Raw genomic sequence first — 20,037 nt, forward strand, 5'->3', positions numbered from 1 at the left:
GTATGCATGTGGGTCTTTGTGTCTGTGTGAGTGTCTGTCAGGGATGGGGGTTGAGTGTGAGAGAGTGTATATGTGTATGTATGTGAGTGTAGAGTGTCTTAAGTCTGTGAGTGGCTGCATGTGAGAGTGTGGGAGTGTGTCTCTGTCTGGGGTGGGGGGGTTGTGAGTGTCTGTGAGAGAGAGTGTATACGTGTGCATGAGTTAGAGTGGTCTAAGTCTCTGAGAGGATGCATCTGAGTGTGGGAGTGTGTGTGTCTGTAAGAGTGTGTGTGTCTGTAAGTGTCTGTGTATATGTGTATGTGTGTGTATAGTGTAATGGCGGTCACCTGTAGTGTGACATGAACCCAAGGTCCCGGTTGAGGCCCTCCCTATGGGTATGGAACCGAGCCATCAGCCTCTGCTTGACCACTTTTCGCTGCTGCCTGTCCCGAAGTCCACCTTAGAGGATGGTCACCCGAAGGTCCGAGGTAGAATGTCCTGGACCGTTGAAGTGTTCCCCAACTGGAAGGGAACACTCCTGTCTTGATTGTTGTGAGGTGCCCATTCATCCGTTGCCGTAGTCTTTGCTTGGTTTCCCCAATGTACTATGCCTCAGGGCATCCATGCCTGCAACATATAAGATGGACAACGTTGGCTGAGTCACATGAGTATCTGCCACATTCTTGGTGGGAGGTGTCCCCACGTGTAATGGTGGTATCCATGTCCACACTCTGACACGTCTTGCAGCGCCTACGTGACAGGATTGTATGGAGTTGTCCTGAGAGCCGGGCAGCTTGCTATGAACGTTGATCTGTTTGAGGTTTGGCGGTTGTTTAAAGGCAAGCAGTGGAGTTGTGGGAAAGGTCTTGGCGAGGTGCTCATCCTCATTGATGGTGTGTTGCAGGTCACGAAGAAAATGGCGTTTTTCGGCTCCTGGGACGTCCTGAACAACGAAGGGTACCCTGTCGGTTGCAGCACGTGTCTGTCTCCTGAGGAGGTCATTACGGTTCCTTGCTGTGGCACGTCGGAACTGGCGGTCGATGAATTGAGCATCGTACCATTGCACTACACGCACACCCTTACACACACTCACACATGCATCCTCTCAGAGACTTAGACCACTCTACACTCACGCACACGTATACACTCTCTCTCACAGACACTCACAACCCTCCCCACCCCAGACAGAGACACACTCCCACACACTCACATGCAGCCACTCAAAGACTTAAGAAACTCTACACTCACATACACACACATATACACTCTCTCACACGCAACCCCCATCCCAGACAGACACTTACACATAGACACGAAGACCCACATGCATACATATACGTTTGTGGGGTGAATTTGTACTTGCAGTGTTACATTGTACTTTGCTCAAAAACTGTATGAATTAATGTAAAACTCCATTATCTCACTTTTTGGATTAGAATCAATCTAAACATCATGGCATAGACAGAGAACACAGGGCGCTAACACCTTAAACATATTGTCTAGCTAACACCCATTGTTACAGTTAACCTGAAAATGCTACTTTAAAAAAAAGTTTTGTGATTTACACACGAAAGTGAAACTATCATGGTATTCGAACAGATGAAAGACTCAACAGACAAGCAAGGTATTTTTCAATGTATAATTTCAGTTACATCATCCTGTAAACTTTTACTATAAATTCTGTGCCTTACAATTGTGTCCTCTACAATCACCTGATGAAGGAGCGACGCTCCGAAAGCTAGTGTGCTTCCAATTAAACCTGTTGGACTATGACCTGGTGTGTGATTTTTAACTTCGTCCAAATGAAATCACTTTGTACATATTTCCCACTCCGTTTTCTCTTCTTTAAGGAAAATTAACCCAAGCTATCTTATCTCTCTGCAGAACATAAATGTTTGGGGTTATTTTTGGGAGCAATGTGTAAGGCAGCAGCAGGTTGCATATCTGCACCTAATGACTACTCAACTACTCATGTACAAACGTGCCAGCAGGTGGTGCTTTTGTCCATAGGGATGCCGGGAATTGTAGTCTCTGGTCAGCTACACACACGGGCAGTACTATTCTACGTCTTAGGGTTTGCTGGGAGCTGTAGTCTGTCCCGCGCGATAGGACTACAACTCCAAGCAGGCAAGAGATTTGCGCAAGCGCACTTGCAGAGATCCTGCCCATGGTTGCCTATGCGGAGAAGGTAGCGCGCGGGGCGATGTCGAGATCTGATGAGGAAGAGATGGATTTCGGGGGATTCTCTCGATTTGACAGTCCAAGTAGCTCAGCCGGAAACAGTGAGCGAGAGTCCTGGCAGGAGGAGGATGAACCATCTGAGGGAGAAGTGGCACAAGATGAGGTAAAGTGAGCTCAAAAGCGGATGTGAGAGGGAGCGTGGTCGGCTAAGTCCCGGGAACCGAAGGAGCTGCCCGTGGACAGAATCAACAGGCGATTGAGCTCTGCTCAGCGTCTAGCGTTTCCCGCACTTTCCCACTATGGCTCTGTTTTGGTAAGAGCGCAGGGGCTGGCGGGACGCAGGAGGAGTTAGTGCAGTGCGCACGCGCAGGCCGCTCACGCATCCCTGCATGAGTACCCACGAGCAGCAGGTGGGTGGGGCCATGGTGAAGGGGGTGGGGCATAGGGAGAGCAGTCTTTGCATTGGCCTCTGAAGCTTGTGATTTCAAATGCGACGACAACCAGGTGTCATGTGACTTCTGACTTATACTACCTCAAATAAGGAGCAAAGTTTCTCCTTGTCTGCCCCGTCTGGACCCTAGAGAGCTCTATACTTAATTAAATCTCTGTCAGCCTTCTCTGCTTTATGGAAAATAACTCCAGCCTGTCAACTCTCTCATCACAGCTCACTCAGCCCAGTCAGCAGTCCTGGTGATTCTCTTCTGTGCTTTGTCTAATGCAAACACATCCTTCTTATATTGTATTATCCATAACTGCAGACAGTGACCTAAGGTTTTACACAGTTCCATAATAACCTCCTAGTTCTTGTATTTAGTGTCCTAACTAATAAAAGAAAGTACCCAGATGTCTTTTAAATCATCTTAACTACATGTCATTTTGACTGCAAGGATATATGGATGTACACACAAGGTCTGCCTGATCCTCTGTAGTTCTGATTAGAGTCGTGCTGGAAAAGCACAGCAGGTCAGGCAGCATCCGAAAAGCAGGAAAATCGATGTTTCGGGCAAAAGCCCTTCATCAGGAATGAGGCTGGGAGCCTTGGGGGTGGAGAGATAAATGGGAGGGAGGTGGGCTGGGGAAAGGTAGCTGTGAGTGCGATAAGTGGATGGAGGTGGGGTAAAGGTGATAGGTCTGAGAGAAGGGTGGAGCGGATAGGGGGAAAGGAAGGCTCCCAGCCTCATTCCTGATGAAGGGCTTTTGCCTGAAACGTCAATTTTCCTGCTCCTTGGATGCTGTCTGACCTGCTGTGCTTTTCCAGCACTACTTTAAGCTTGACTCTAATCTCCAGTATCTGCAGTACCCACTTTTGCCGAAATGATTTTAACCTTACTGTGAATCCTCTTCCAAGGATGCCTACCTTGCAGAAGTTTTCCTCTTTCTACAAGGATCTCAGTGAGTGTCTCTCTCACTGTAACTCCCAGGTCATCTCCTCTGACCTGAAGCTCTTCAGCAGCACAGTCCTTATGACCTGTCTATCTTCCTTCCCACCTATCTGCTCCACCCTCCTCTCTGATCTATCACCTTTACTCCACCTCCATCCACCTATTGCCCTCTCAGCTACCATCCCCCAGGCTCACCCCTTCCCATTTATCTCTCCACCCCGAAGGTCCCCAGCCTCATTCCTGATGAAGGGCAAAATGTTGATTTTCCTGCTCCTTGGATGCTACTTGACCTGCTGTGCTTTTCCAGCACTACTCCAATCATGACTCTAATCTCCAGCATCTGAGGTACCCACTTTCGCCTTCCTAGGGTTCTGCCATTCAATATTATTAGTCCAGCCAAAATGAATCACCTGATACTTTTTAGGATTAAATTCTATTTGCCAAAAAAGAGTCTTTTTTGTTTTTATATTTCTGGTTTCAAGTCCTATGACTCTGTTTCGAGTGGAAATTATGTGATTTTAATATATTCAAGGTTTGCATAAAGATTTATAGCTTGGGTGCCGGTTGTTGTAGTGTGGGTATGTTAGCCGAGCTGGGATGTTGATTTGCAGATGTTTTCATCACTTGTCTAGGTAATATCTTCAGCGCTTTGGAACATCCTGTACTGTGTCTTCTAGAATTTACTTGGTTCCGTTCCTGCTGCTTCCGGTTGCCCATCCCAGTCGTTTGTTATAGTGTCCGGTAAATTGGGTCGAGGTCTATGTGTTTGTTGATGGAGTCTGTGGATGAGTGCCATGCTTCTAGAAACTCTCTGGCTGACCACAGTTTGGCTTGGAGGGGAAAGTGAGGACTGCAGATGCTGGAGATCAGAGCTGAAAATGTGTTGCTGGAAAAGCGCAGCAGGTCAGGCAGCACCCAAGGAGCAGGAGAATCGATGTTTCGGGCATCAGTCGAAGGAGGGTTTCAGGGTGAGGACCAGTTCGGTCAGTCGAAGGAGGGTTTCAGGGTGAGGACCAGTTCGGTCAGTCGAAGGAGGGTTTCAGGGTGAGGACCAGTTCGGTCAGTCGAAGGAGGGTTTCAGGGTGAGGACCAGTTCGGTCAGTCGAAGGAGGGTTTCAGGGTGAGGACCAGTTCGGTCAGTCGAAGGAGGGTTTCAGGGTGAGGACCAGTTCGGTCAGTCGAAGGAGGGTTTCAGGGTGAGGACCAGTTCGGTCAGTCGAAGGAGGGTTTCAGGGTGAGGACCAGTTCGGTCAGTCGAAGGAGGGTTTCAGGGTGAGGACCAGTTCGGTCAGTCGAAGGAGGGTTTCAGGGTGAGGACCAGTTCGGTCAGTCGAAGGAGGGTTTCAGGGTGAGGACCAGTTCGGTCAGTCGAAGGAGGGTTTCAGGGTGAGGACCAGTTCGGTCAGTCGAAGGAGGGTTTCAGGGTGAGGACCAGTTCGGTCAGTCGAAGGAGGGTTTCAGGGTGAGGACCAGTTCGGTCAGTCGAAGGAGGGTTTCAGGGTGAGGACCAGTTCGGTCAGTCGAAGGAGGGTTTCAGGGTGAGGACCAGTTCGGTCAGTCGAAGGAGGGTTTCAGGGTGAGGACCAGTTCGGTCAGTCGAAGGAGGGTTTCAGGGTGAGGACCAGTTCGGTCAGTCGAAGGAGGGTTTCAGGGTGAGGACCAGTTCGGTCAGTCGAAGGAGGGTTTCAGGGTGAGGACCAGTTCGGTCAGTCGAAGGAGGGTTTCAGGGTGAGGACCAGTTCGGTCAGTCGAAGGAGGGTTTCAGGGTGAGGACCAGTTCGGTCAGTCGAAGGAGGGTTTCAGGGTGAGGACCAGTTCGGTCAGTCGAAGGAGGGTTTCAGGGTGAGGACCAGTTCGGTCAGTCGAAGGAGGGTTTCAGGGTGAGGACCAGTTCGGTCAGTCGAAGGAGGGTTTCAGGGTGAGGACCAGTTCGGTCAGTCGAAGGAGGGTTTCAGGGTGAGGACCAGTTCGGTCAGTCGAAGGAGGGTTTCAGGGTGAGGACCAGTTCGGTCAGTCGAAGGAGGGTTTCAGGGTGAGGACCAGTTCGGTCAGTCGAAGGAGGGTTTCAGGGTGAGGACCAGTTCGGTCAGTCGAAGGAGGGTTTCAGGGTGAGGACCAGTTCGGTCAGTCGAAGGAGGGTGTCGGTGGAAGGGTACTGGTTGGTACGGCAGGAAAGGAAGAAGCGGAGGGCTTTGAGTCCTTTGTGATGGGGGATGGAGGCGTACAGGGACTGGATGTCCATGGTGAAGATAAGACGTTGGGGACCGGGGAAGCGAAAATCATGGAGGAGGTGGAAGGCGTGGGTGGTCTCCCGAACGTAGGTGGGGAGTTCTTGGACTAAGGGGGACAGGACCGTGTTGAGGTATGCAGAGATGAGTTCGGTGGGGCAGGAGCAGGCTGAGACAATGGGTCGGCCGAAGCAGTCAGGTTTGTGGATTTTGGGCAGGAGGTAGAAACGGGCGGTGCGGGGTTGTGGGACTATGAGGTTGGAGACGGTGGATGGGATATCCCCTGAGGTGATGAGGTTATGGATGGTCTGGGAGATGATGGTTTGGTGGTGGGAGGTTTATTATCATGAACACACACTGGATTATCAACACTATGCTCACGGGGATCAGGTTTACGTGACAGGAGGAAAGCAACAATCAATTTGCATTCTTAGATGTGATGGTAGAAAGAACACAGAATGGTGAATGCACCACAAAAGTGTACAGGAAAGCCACACATACTGACCAAGTCCTGAACTACAACAGCAACTGCTCAAACACACACAAGAGAAACCGCATTAGGATCCTGTTCAAAGATACTACAACACACTGCAGCACTCCCCACCTACAAAGGGAAGAAGATGAGTATTCGCCAAGAAAGGATATCCCCACAACTTCATCCGCAGATGCCAAACAGGCAAGCAATGCGACATGGACATGCCACAACCAACTCAGTAGCCACACTACCTTGCATAAAAAATGTCTCCGAAATCACACCCTGATTTCTCCGACCACTGGGATTCATGACAGCCCATAAACCGACAACCATGCTCAGACAACAACTCACCAGAACAAAAGACCCTATAACCATCATGTACAAGGCTAAGGTAATTTACAAGATTCCATGCAAAGACTGCATGCAACATTGTATAGGATGAACAGGCAGAGAATTAGCAATCCACATCCATGAACACCAACTAGCCACTAAATGCAATGACCAGCTGTACCTTGTAGCCATACACACAGATGGTGAGGACCGTAAATTCGACTGGGACAACACAACAATCATAGGACTAGCCAGAGAATTTCTAGAAGCATGGCACTCATCCATAGACTCCATCAACAAACACAGAGATCTAGGCCCAATATACCGGTCACTACCACGAACTACCGGAAAATGGCAACCAGAAACAGCAGGATTGGAACCAAATAAATTCCAGACGACACAGTACAGCAGTGCTTCACAGGCGGCTCCAAAGCACTGAAGATGTCACCCAGCCAGGAGACGAAATGTCTGCGAATCAACTTCCTGGCTCAGCGAACATACCCACAACCACGACATTTTAATATACTAATTACATCCTCCCTCCTTAAACAGTTCCTCAGCATCAATGATCACATGCTTCCAACCTGCTTGGATTGACTTTCCCACCCATGGTGAGATCCTGCTGTCGTGCCTTTGCTGATCACACCATAACAGTTTATATATGAATTCCTATTAACAATAATAATAGAAGTTATCAATGTGACTTACTTTTTGGACACATGACTTTAATAGGTGATAATCACACTCTAAATATAATCATAGGTATTTCTAAAATTTAGTACTCTGGAGAGTAATGAGGAGTCACTCTGGCCAGGAAAGTACCATGAGTCTTAGAAAGAAGTACATTTACAGAGGTTACGCTCCTTGGAACAGATGATGTGGTTTTCACTCAGATTATAGTGTTAAAGGTTAAGATGAAGAGGAATTTGTTAAGTGTGTACAAGACAATTTTCTGATTCAGTATGTGGATGTACCTACTAGAGAAGGTGCAAAACTTGACCTACTCTTGGGAAATAAGACAGGGCAGGTGACTGAGGTGTCGGTGGGGGAGTACTTTGGGGCCAGCGACCATAATTCTATTAGATTTAAAATAGTGATGGAAAAGGATAGACCAGATCTAAAAGTTGAAGTTCTAAATTGGAGAAAGTCCAATTTTGACGCTATTAGACAAGAACTTTCGAAAACTGATTTGGGGCAGATGTTCACAGGTAAAGGGACAGCTGGAAAATGGGAAGCCTTCAGAAATGAGATAACGAGAATCCAGAGAAAGTATATTCCTGTTAGGGTGAAAGGAAAGGCTGTAGGTAAAGGAATGCTGGATGACTAAAGAAATTGAGGGCTTGGTTAAGAAAAAGAAGGAAGCATATGTAAGGTATAGACAGGATGGATCGAGTGAACCCTTAGAGTATAAAGGAAGTAGGAGTATACTTAAGAGGGAAATCAGGAGGGCAAAAAGGGGACATGAGATAGCTTTGGCAAATAGAATTAAGGAGAATCCATAGGGTTTTTACAAATATATTAAGTACAAAAGGGTAACTAGGGAGAGAATACGGCCCCTCAAAGATCAGCAAGGCGGCCTTTGTGTGGAGCCGCAGAAAATGGGGGGCGATACTAAATGAGTATTTTGCATCAGTATTTACTGTGGAAAAGGATATGGAAGATATAGGGAGATAGATGGTGACATCTTGCAAAATGCAGATTACAGAGGAGGAAGTGCTGGATGTCTTGAAACGGGTAAAGATGGATAAATCCCCAGGACCTGATCAGGTGTAGACCAGTGAGCCTGACCTCGGTGGTGGGCAAGTTGTTGGAGGGAATCCTGAGGGACAAGATGTACATTTATTTGGAAAGGCAAGGACTGATTCAGGATAGCCAACATGGCTTTGTGTGTGGGAAATCATGTCTCACAAACTTGATTGAGTTTTTTGATGAAGTAACAAAGAAGATTGATGAGGGCAGAGCAGTAGATGTGATCTATATGGACTTCAATAAGATGTTCGACAAGGTTCCACATGGGAGACTGATTAGCAAGGTTAGATCTCATGGAATACAGGGAGAACTAGCCATTTGGATACAGAACTGGCTCAAAGGTAGAAGACAGAGGGTGGTGGTGGAGGGTTGTTTTACAGACTGGAGGCCTGTGACCAGTGGAGTGCCACAAGGATCGGTGCTGGGTCCTCTACATTTTGTCATTTACATAAATGATTTGGATGTGAGCATAAGAGGTACAGTTGGTAAGTTTGCAGATGACACCAAAATTGGAGGTGTAGTGGACAGCGAAGAGGGATACCTCAGAGTGCAACAGGATCATGACCAGATGGGCCAATGGGCAGATGGAGTTTAATTCAGATAAATGCGAGGTGCTGCATTTTGGGAAATCTTAGCAGGACTTATACACTTAATGGTAAGGTCCGAGGGTGTGTTGCTGAACAAAGAGAACTTTGTTCAGCAAAGAGAACAAAGAGTGCAGCTTCATAGCTCCTTGAAAGTGGAGTCGCAGGTAGATAGGATAGTGAAGAAGGCGTTTGATATGCTTTCCTTTATTGGTCAGAGTATTGAGTACAGGAGTTGGGAGGTTATGTTGCAGCTGTAAAGGACATTGGTTAGGCCACTGTTGGAATATTGCGTGCAATTCTGGTCTCCTTCCTATTGGAAAGATGTTGTGAAATTTGAAAGGGTTCAGAAAAGATTTCCAAGGATGTTGCCAGGGTTGGAGGATTAGAGCTAGAGGGAGAGGCTGAACAGGCTGGGGCTGTTTTCTCTGGAGCGTCGGAGGCTGAGGGGTGACCTTATAGAGGTTTACAAAATTATGAGGGACATGGATAGGGTGAATAAGCAAAGTCTTTTTCCCTGGGTTGTGGGAGTCCAGAACTAGAGGGCATAGGTTTAGAGTAAGAGGGGAAAATATAAAAGAGACCTAAGGGCCAACTTTTTCACACAGAGTGTGTGCATGTATGGAATGAGCTACCAGAGGAAGTGGTGGAGGCTGATATAATTGCAACATTTAAGAGGAATTTGGATGGGTATCTGAATAGGAAGGGTTTGGAGGAATATGGGCCAGGTGCTGGCCGGTGGGACTAGATTGGGTTGGGATATCTGGTCGGCATGGACGTGTTGAACCAAAGGGTCTGTTTCCATGCTGTACATCTTTATGACTCTATTGTGTTATGAAGTTGAAGGCATGTACTATAGAGAGAATGAATGCTGTTTTGTATTGAGAGCTTACAAGCACCTGTCATATAACTAGCTAGCAGTCTCAGAGTGTACTGGAAAACTTTAAACGTAACATTTAGCTTTGAAATGGATACCTGACTTTTGGTTGCTGTTTTAACAATTCAAATTTAGCTGATCGGTTTAAATTATGCCCCAGGATACTAAAACCCAATTGAGTTTTAATTTATTGTTTTTGCCCAACCTTGAACCCATGAGATGATCCGATGTTTGGGGTATAAAGAAGCAGGCATTTTGAAGGTTAGACAGAGACCAGCTGCCATCAACAGAGTAAACTGCCAGCAAAACACTCTCTGACAAAAGTACCTTTTTCATATGTAACATGTTCACAGTAAAAATAAAGAAGACAACCCAGGGAGATCTTCAGCCGAAAGAAGATGGACACTGACGACGACAACAGCCGCTGTGTGGTTGTGCAATTAAGTTGATGTAACTTTAATACGGGTTTTTATTGCAACAATGTATTTTTTTTTTGGAGGCAGATAACAAGCTGTTAAGAGAAAGGGGAGCTTAGAGTTGTGAATAGTTAGAGTCATAGTCATAGAGATGTACAGCACGGAAACAGATCCTTTGGTCCAACCCATCCATGCCGACCAGATATCCCAACCCAATCTAGTCCCACCGGCCAGCACCCGGCCCATATCCCTCCAAACGCTTCCTATTCATTTACCCATCCAAATGCCTTTTAAATGTTGCAATTGTACCAGCCTCCACCACTCTTTTAAATGTTGCAATTGTACCAGCCTCCACCACTTCCTCTGGCAGCTCATTCCATACACGTTTCAACCACTGTGTGAAAAAGTTGGCCCTTAGGTCTCTTTTATATCTTTCCCCTCTCACCCTAAACCTATGTCCCCTAGTTCTGGACTCCCCAACCCAGGGAAAAGACTTTGGCTATTTATCGTATCCATGCCTCTCATAATTTTGTAAACCTCTGTAAGGTCACCCCTCAGCCTCCTACGCTCCAGGGAAAACAGCCCCAGCCTGTTCAGCTTGTCCCTATAGCTCAAATCCTCCAACCCTGGAAACACCCTTGTAAATCCTTTCTGAGCCCTCTCAAGTTTCACAACATCTTTCCGATAGGAAGGAGACCAGAATTTCACGCAATATTCCAACAGTGGCCTAACCAATGTCCTGTACAACTGCAACATGACCTCCCAACCCCTGTACTCAATACTCTGACCAATAAAGGAAAGCATACCAAACGCCTTCTTTACTATCCTATCTACCTGCGACTCCACTTTCAAGGAGCTATGAACCTGCATTCCAAGTTCTCTTTGTTCAACGGAAAAAAATTTCTGGTTGTAAGAGCTGCACCTTTTTTGAGGTATTTAAGGTGTTGGAGGTGATTTCCTCGAATTCCAGGAGCAGCAATTACTGTTTTATATGCTGTTGCATTGTTTTGGAACTTTGGAAAAAAAAAGTCAAAACAACAGCAATTTTAAAAGGGAGGAGAACAGACAAAGGAAGCACATGGTGAGGTCAGTGCAGGGGAGACAGAGAGAAAGAAACTGACACCACTGTGAACCTGCACAATTACTGTCTTTGCTGTTTGAATTCATGTATCGCTGGACATGGGAGTGTGTCCATGTGACATGGGAAAATTAACAAACAGTGAAATTCACAACTGATTTTGGAGGAACTGTTTGGGCGAAGTCATAGAACAGGAACAGATAAGTGAATTGTTTTAAGTGTGGCCTACAGAAAATCTGCAGTAGTGAGTAGAGTGGGTTCTTCCTTGATTATATGTTTTTTGAAATATGTCTCTAGATTAAACTTAAAATATAAGCCATAATTATTAATTTAACCTGGGGCAGTGTTTTGTAGAGGAATTCAGATAATTGATTATTGGAGTTTTATGTGAAGTCTGCTCCCCGTTCAGACGAGGCAAAAGCACAATGTGTGCGAGAACCCCCACCAGGGCAGCCGGACTGTACACCAACAGTAAGACTACTGCTGCCTTTATGGGGTAAGTCTCCAAAGCGCGCTCTCTCTCTCTCTCTCTCACACACACACACACACACACACACACACACACACACACACACACACACAGAAAGGAGGGTTTAGGGTACACCCCTGTGTAGAACTGCAGGGAAAGTGTGTGAACAGAGAGGGGGGCGTGGAGATCGGTCATTTAGAGTCAGTATCTGGACTGTCCAAGACTATTCTTGGCAGCATTTCAGTGAGCCGAATTCATTTTTAATCATTGTACCTGTAAATAAAAGACACAATCAGGATTGAAACAGCTCTTTGATGTAATGTTTCTATTGGGACCTTGAGATCTCCTTCAGATAATTGAGACTCAGATAATCGTGGTTCCTCTGTATTACTAAATGACATATTTTGGAGAATCTGATGCAGCTACGCATCTGTGATAACATCAGCAAGATTTCCTAGCAACTTGAACAGCTGGAAGTGAGAGCAGGTTTACTAGAAAAATTCAGGTGGTCTGCCTAAACAAGGGGTAAATGTCTCAGTTCCTGGTGCAATTTCAGTGTTCTCAAGGCTTCTAGTGCTGGGAATAGGTGCAGTCATATAGCACTCTTAATGTAATAAACTGCCTAACAGTGGAATACTGAGGCATCTGATTTGCATTTAAACATGGAGACCAAAAATAATATTTTCAAATTTCCTGCTGGCACAAACCAAGTGGGAATGTGAGTTTTAAGGAGGATACAAAGAAGCTTTGAGGGGATTTAAGCAAGCTCAGAAAATGGTTAAGAACATGGCAATGAAATATAATGTGGAAGATGTAAATATATAATGGATGAGATTACACAGTATGAAATAGGAGCAAAATTAGGCCATTTGGCTGAGCAAGTCTGCTCCGCCATTTGATCATGGCTGATATGTTTCTGAACTCTATTTCCTGTCTTCTCCTTGCAACCCTTGAGCACCTCAAGAACCTATCTATCTCCATCTTAACTATGCTCAAAGACTTAGCTTCCACAACGTTTTGCAGCAATGAGTTCCACAATGTCACCGTCCTCTGACTGAAGAAATTCCTCCTCATCTCAGTTCTAAAGGGTTGCCCCTTCACTCTGAGGCTGCTGTGCCCCCAGGTACTAATCTCTCCTCCTAGTGGAAACATCTTCCTCACATCCACTATGTCAAGTCCTCTCAGTATCCTGTAAGTTTCAATTAGATTCCCCTTCATCTTTCTAAATTCTATTGTATGCAGACCCAGAGTCCTCAACCTCTCCTCATAGGACAAGCCTTTCATTCCTAGTGTCGTTCTTGTAAACCTCCTCTGGACACCGTCCAATACCAGCACACCTTTCCTTAGATACAGGAACTAAAACTGCTCACAATATTCCAAATGCAGACTGACCAGAGCATTATACGGCCTCAGCAGTACATCTGTGCTGTTGTTTTCTAGCCCTCTTGAAATGAATGCCAACATTGCATTTGCCTTCCTAACCACCTACTGAACTGGCTCATTAACTTTAAGAGAATCCTAAACCAGGACTCCTAAGTCCCTTTGTGCTTCAGATTTCCAATACCTTTCCCCATTGAGAAAATATGCCCGCTTTCTTGCTACCAAAATGTATAACCTCATACTTTGTCAAAATTCACACGATGCCAGGTTATAGTCCAACGGGTTTATTTGAAAACACTAGCTTTTGGGGCACTGCTGCTTCATCAGATGCTAGTGAGAGAGAAGGACCTTAGACACAGAATTTATAAGGAAAAGATCAATGATGCATAAAAAGTTCCTTCTCACATTTCTTCTGCATTCTTGCCCAAAATCATAAATCTGTAGTCACTAGTCATTCTATGATCAGCTATGAGAAGAGATTTTAGTATTTATTTTGTGCCTATCGTATCCATATGCATCTATCAAAATTTCCTTCATCTCCTTCCAAGGAGATTATTTCCAACCTTTCTAACTTAACCTCTTAACTAAACCACCCCGTCATCCCTGGAACCATCCTTCCTGAAGTGTCATGCCCAGAACTGGACACAAGCTGGGTCCTGAGTAGAACACTAACAAGATTCAGCATGACACAAGGCAAAAGTAGATAGATTTTCAGCCTCTCAAGTACTCCATGGGTATGGACATTTATATACATTTCAAAAATTAACAAGTTTATGTAAAGCAGCTTACACTACAATAAATGACTACCTCATGTAGCCTTACTGTGTCACCTCTAGTTTTCTGTTTCCTTTTCTTCTGATTAAACTGGTGAGCTTGGTAAGAATGAAAGTGATACATTTCTGGATTTTAAAGACAGCCCTGGGGGTAGAAGATCACTCATAAACTTCTTGAATGGTGGAGTGGGCATGACAGGCTGAATAGACTACTGCTGTTCCTATTTCCTATGTCAAGCAACAGATGTTCTGGGCAGATGTATTATAATGACAGATCCCTTTACCAGTGAAACGTACTGAAAGGACCTGATCTCTTTCCAGCAGAGTATTTGTCTAGCTGATGTGAATCCATATATTCTGTGTCCTGTCTGTGGAGGCTACTTTATTGATGCAACCACCATCACAGAATGTCTGCACACATGTAAGTATAATTGCATGAGACAAATGGTCACTTAACAATCACCTGTTTTTGTGCTTCTAATAATGTGCAACACAAAACTGCTTTGTTGGATAGTATCATTGTTCAAATGCATATTAAAACACTTTCCTAGAGTGATTATATTGTGCAGTTACTATAGGTAGTGCAGCAATGAATTACCAAAACACTGCAAGATCACAGATAGGAACAGCAAGAGGCCTTTTAGTCTCACAAGCCTATTCTGTTATTCAGTTCAATTCATTTCCCCACTGTTACTCCACATACCTTGATCTTTACCCAACAACAATCTATCTCAAACAAGAAAATAACAAAAAAAAACAAAGATCTTCAGATGCTGGAAATCATAAACAAAAGCAGAAATTGCTGGGAAAACTATGGAGAGAAAGCAAAGTTAACGTTTCAGGTCCAGCCAACTTTCTTCAGAAATAATTGGTCTCCATTTAAATGGTCTGACTGATTCTCAGAATCCACACCTTTTGGAGGAGGGAGATCCAAATTTTTATTCCCCTGACTTCACTTCGGAATGATTCATCTCTGTAATGATTCCCCTTCTATGGTAATAGTTTCTGTTATCTCACCTGTAGAATTCAGGGTTACTGACAAGAACAGTTTTCACAATTTAGAAACTGCAATGGAAGTGCTCGATGTTTCTGACAGTATCTGTCACTGACTTGATTGTTTGACTATCAGAATCTTTTCAGTGCACCCTGTTTCATTGTGAAATTTCTTCCTTCTGTTTCTGCAGTCTGTAAGAGCTGTATTGTGAAACATTTTGAGCACAGCAACCGCTGTCCGAAATGCAACATTGTTGTCCATCAGACACAACCGTTGTATAACATAAGGTGAGCAGGGGAGAGGCAGGGAGCAGGAAAAGGAATATAAACTTAACCAATGTAATCCAAACTAATCATGTAACCCTTTTAGCCTCAGTATTGATCGAGTGATTTTACCTATATAATGACCAGTCTGATTTTCGTTATGCTGTGATTGAGGCTGTTGATATGTAAAGCATTCATTCCTCTCCTTTCTATTCCAGCTGCTTTAAATAAAGGCCAACATTTTATTTTATTTTCAAATAAATTTTTATAACTATGTACCAGCTTTTAGCAATTCAGCACTTGATCATTCAAAGTCTTTAAAGATTCCCATAGCTCCTAGATTCTCGCCAATCAGAAAGTAATGCGATTTAACTTTGAAATCTAGAGTGGGTGAACTCACACATTCTAGCATTAAACAAACTATTACAGTTTTACCCACTTAATCCTTTTTGATTAATGTGTGATTCTTTTTATTTTCTTTAATTTCTTCAGACTGGACAGAAAACTACAAGATATCGTTTACAAGCTCGTGCCCAACTTAGAAAGCAGTAAGTGATGGTAATCACACTAAATAAGTTTTCAAGCACATTAGCATGTTATTCCCTGAAAGTCAGCAGAATGAATGTTACCAGCCACTTTACTGAGTTCATATGGATGCAACAGTTTCCCAGTTCAGCAAGTTTGCTGCATATTCAAAACAGAAATATCCTGACTCAACAGTAAAGATGCTTGCTAGTATCTAGTGAGGTTCACAGGTGTTTTAGATTAGATTACATTACAGTGTGGAAACAGGCCCTTCGGCCCAACAAGTCCACACCGACCCGCCGAAGCGCAACCCACCCATACCCCTACATTTACCCCTTACCTAACACTACGGGCAATTTAACATGGTCAATTCACCTGACCTGCACATCTTTGGATTGTGGGAGGAAACCGGAGCACCCGGAGGAAACCCACGCAGACACGGGGAGAATGTGCAAACTCCACACAGTCAGTCGCCTGAGGCGGGAATTGAACCTGGGTCTCAGGCGCTGTGAGGCAGCAGTGCTACCGTGCCGCCCACAAAACAGAGAAACAGGAAAACTCTACATTGCTCCCACACAATGCACATCAGGCTTGGATGCAATTAACACTGGGTTTTAATCCTCACTACCCCCATCCAGATGAAATGGACAAAAAAGGCAATAAGGATATAAGAAATAGGGGCAGATGGAGGCCATTTGGCTCCTCTAAACCACACTACCTTTTAATAAATCATGGCCAATCTGATTGTGACCTTATTTCTCATTCCTGCTTGTCTAACCTCAATAACTTTGCAGTCCCTTGCAGATTAAAAAAAAGTCGAATACATTCAGCGAGTATGACTCCACAGTTTGCTGGGGGGAAAAAAAGAGTTCCAAATTTCAACTCTGTGAGAGAAAAATTTCTCTTCACATCAGTCTTAAATGGGAGATCCCTTATTTTTAAACTGTGCCGCCTTAACGGTGTATTCTATTACGAGGAGAAACACACTCTTGGCTGCCTCAGAATCTTATATATTTCAGTAAGATGATGATCTGTCAATCTTCTAAATTTAGTTATATGTTCCTGTTGGGTGTGATGAACATTGTGAGTTACCCTCTATTTTCTAGTCAGAGCTTTTAACCTATAATCTTCACTCTTATAATTTGAATCGGGTTGCTCACCTTACCAGTCACTGGAAGGGTTTAGTTATTTAAAAGTTAAATTCTCTCATTTCTATATTTTGTTGCTGAGTAATGTGAACTTCTTTGTACTCAGGTGAAAATAAGCGACTTCATGATTTCTACCGAGAAAGAGGGCTTGCGGTTCCCAGACCAGGTGAGTTCTCAAGATTATGATTCAGGTGCTAAATTTTTATTCTATGGCTTCTGGAGTGGAACTTTTGTACTGTGTTCTGTGTGTGGCATCTGCTGAATCAGGGTCATTGTTGAGTGAAATGACAACTCCAGAACTGAACCACTAAATATGGAGTGCGACCTGTTTGCTGATGGATACATATCTCATGTTGAAGTGATTCATTATTTCAGAGCCCGGGTAACTTTCACCTAGTCCTACTTCTCTGTCTTTCATCTGCATAGACACTGAGTACATCAAAAGAAACCTGAAGCTTTCACTGTCTGTGTTTTATGAGCGTTGCAGGCCATGAATATGAAAGGCAAGAGAGTTGCACCTGACAATATAGTAAATCTCCTACAATTACGTTTGTCCCTCCTGGCCTATAATCCAAACTGAGAACTCTCATCCGACTTTGCTATGCACTGAAATTTGTTCTTGTTATTTTCACAGGCCTTAATTAACCACATTAGAAGGCAATGGCCTCATGGTATTATCGCTGGATTGTTAATCTAGAGACCCAGATAATGTTCTGGGGACCCATGTTCGAATTCTGCCATGGCCGATTGTGGAATTTGAATTCAATATAAAAAATTAGGAAATCTAGAATTAAGAGACAAATGATGACTAGGAAATTGCCAGAAAATTCCATCTGGATCACTGATGTCCTTTAGGGAAGGAAAGTGCCATCCTAACCTGGTCTGATCTACATGTGACTCCAGAGCACGACAATGTGGTTGACTGTTAACCATCCTCTGGGCAATTAGGGATGGGCAATAAATGCTGCCTAGCCAGCGATGCCCTCATCCTGTGAATGTATATAAAAGAAAATAGCTGTTGCTGTGAGCAGGAACAGTCTTTCTCTTGATTCCTGAAATGTTAACTAATTTGTCTTTTTGTGAATAATAATTCTCCAAAGGATAACAACCCACAATGGAATTATTACAGGATGGAATATGTGCAGTTTGAGGAGTCAGCTCCATTTTCGGAGGCAACTTCGCACTGATTGAAAATTTAGAGATGTGTTATCACAGAGAATGCTATGAACAGAGTTTCATTCCTCCAGAGCAGGTGCAACTGCACATGTGCAGATGGACCTCAATGGCCACTTTTGCATTGGCAATAAACACTTTATTTTTGACTTTCAAATTTCTCAGCTGTTTGGGCTGGGGTTGGTACTATGAAGGGTGTAGCCCCTGCACCCTGCTGTGTAATAGAGTTTCTAGAGCCCCCAAAGACTGAGCTCCTTTGGGACTCAAATTTGTCGTCTTTTCCAAATGGTGATAGTGATGAAATCTATTCAGAAATTAGTGGCTGCATCTGATTTTCAGTAGTAACTGATATTTGTAAATCTGCTGTGCTTCAAACAATGCCCTAAATAACAGATCATACATCAATCCCATGAAGAAATATAATGTATTGCTTTTGTGATCATAGGTAAGATTTGGTGTTCAGCATGAATTTGAACACAACAGTATGTGTTTGCTTGGCAGTGGGGTACAGCTCTGTGCTGTGTCACCATTTGGCGCTAATTAGTAAACAGACAAACCCAATTGATTTATGGGTGTTGATGCTATGAAAGTGCCAGAATAACCAGTGTGTGGTGAAGGGTTGAACCTGACCTCTCTGAATTTGAATGTTGACTGTAACAGGGAGGAAGATTTCCATGTTTGAATAAAAAAAAACCAGACAACCTTAAATTCTAGTTTATATTTCTTCTCTCAAGTCCATATTTGATTTTCACATGTTCCTCCTTCAGCCAGATGCTTGGAAGAATACTGTATCATTTAAATGAGGTAATGGAATCTCACCCAGTAATACATGGCTTTTGCGCCTCTCCTAAATTCTGTAACTGATGTTTTGGCCACATTTGGAGTAGGGAGTGTGGACAGGGGACCAGTATTGACCAAGTCATGTCTTCTCCATAACTTAGGACATTTTGCTCATGGTTGCCAACAAATATAAGTTTCTTTAATCACACTGACAATATTTCATTGGAGGATAAGCATCCACTTGATGTCCCCATTTAATTCCGTTAATTTCAGTGTGACTGTGTCTTGCTGGATCGAGAATGCCTTTACCTAATTTCATTCTTATATAACCAAACCTAACCAGAAGGTCTCTTGCATCAGCCTGTTTTCTTGCTTCTGCATTGGTACATTATTGTTCCCCAAAGATCTATCTTGGCCTCGACCTTAATGGTGCTCCACTGCAACATCATTGAAAAACAAATATGTATGCTGACGAGTCTCAGTTCCATCCTTACACCATCTATTTCATCGTTTTTGTCTCATCTGCTGTCAACATGTGATCCATGCCTTTGTTACCGCGAGACTTGACTTTTCCTATGTTCTCATGCTGATCTCTGCACCAGATCCTGTTCATTCATCACATTTTTGCTCACTGACATATGTTGGCCCCAGCCCAGCAGTGCCTCAATTTTATCATTCCCATCCAGGTTTTCAAATCTCTCCATTTTCTCACTCCTGCTATCTCTGTAATTTCTTCCAGCTCTCAACTCTCTGGGATATCTGCGCTTCTCTAATTCTGGTCTTTTGAACAATTTTAATTGTTCTGTCATTGACAACCATCAGCTGCCTTGGCCCTAACCTCTTGAATTCCTCCTCTAAACCTAGTGATAATTTAGACATACCTCTTTGACGAAGCCTTTGGTCATCTGCTTAATATGTCCTTTTGCAGCTCAGTATTAAATTGAGTTTGAAAATCCTTCCTTTGGCTATACTTAAGGCAGGCTGTTTCTGCATATGAGCTACCTTTAACCATTGATGGTTTCTGTCATTTTGTGGCTATACAGTTGTCCAGGTGTCCAGCAATGGTAAAGTGAGCCGTATCCAATCGCTGGATAAGAAGCTGGCATTACCCATGGTTCCCCTGGACAGTCCATCATCGCCTCATCTCGAGATCTCATTGGTGCTCGAATTTATTGGGTAAGTAACATTAACTTGACTTGCAGACAGTAACCAGAGCTTCAAGTGACTCACATGTGAAAATCCTTGTGACATTT

The 20,037-nt window shown here is 44.1% G+C and overlaps 1 protein-coding gene across 3 annotated transcripts in view; it reads left to right on the forward strand.

Annotated features, from left to right (window-relative positions):
- Nucleotides 1-1,719: 1,719 nt before the first annotated feature.
- pcgf6 (polycomb group ring finger 6) overlaps nt 1,720-20,037 on the forward strand; it is an 86,743-nt gene continuing 68,425 nt past the window's right edge. Inside the window, exons 1-6 of one of the 3 annotated variants that reach the window (XM_043712875.1) lie at nt 1,720-2,323; nt 14,226-14,322; nt 15,086-15,182; nt 15,651-15,706; nt 16,938-16,997; nt 19,828-19,960. In XM_043712875.1, coding sequence (XP_043568810.1) covers nt 2,147-2,323; nt 14,226-14,322; nt 15,086-15,182; nt 15,651-15,706; nt 16,938-16,997; nt 19,828-19,960 — 620 coding nt within the window. In that variant the 5' untranslated portion in view covers nt 1,720-2,146. Of the gene's footprint in view, nt 2,324-14,222; nt 14,323-15,085; nt 15,183-15,650; nt 15,707-16,937; nt 16,998-19,827; nt 19,961-20,037 lie in introns of all 3 variants that reach the window. The other 2 variants (XM_043712876.1, XM_043712874.1) reach the window with 2 other exon arrangements.

Source organism: Chiloscyllium plagiosum, chromosome 22 (genome assembly GCF_004010195.1).
Source record: "Chiloscyllium plagiosum isolate BGI_BamShark_2017 chromosome 22, ASM401019v2, whole genome shotgun sequence".
In the NCBI taxonomy this organism is placed as follows: domain Eukaryota; kingdom Metazoa; phylum Chordata; class Chondrichthyes; order Orectolobiformes; family Hemiscylliidae; genus Chiloscyllium; species Chiloscyllium plagiosum.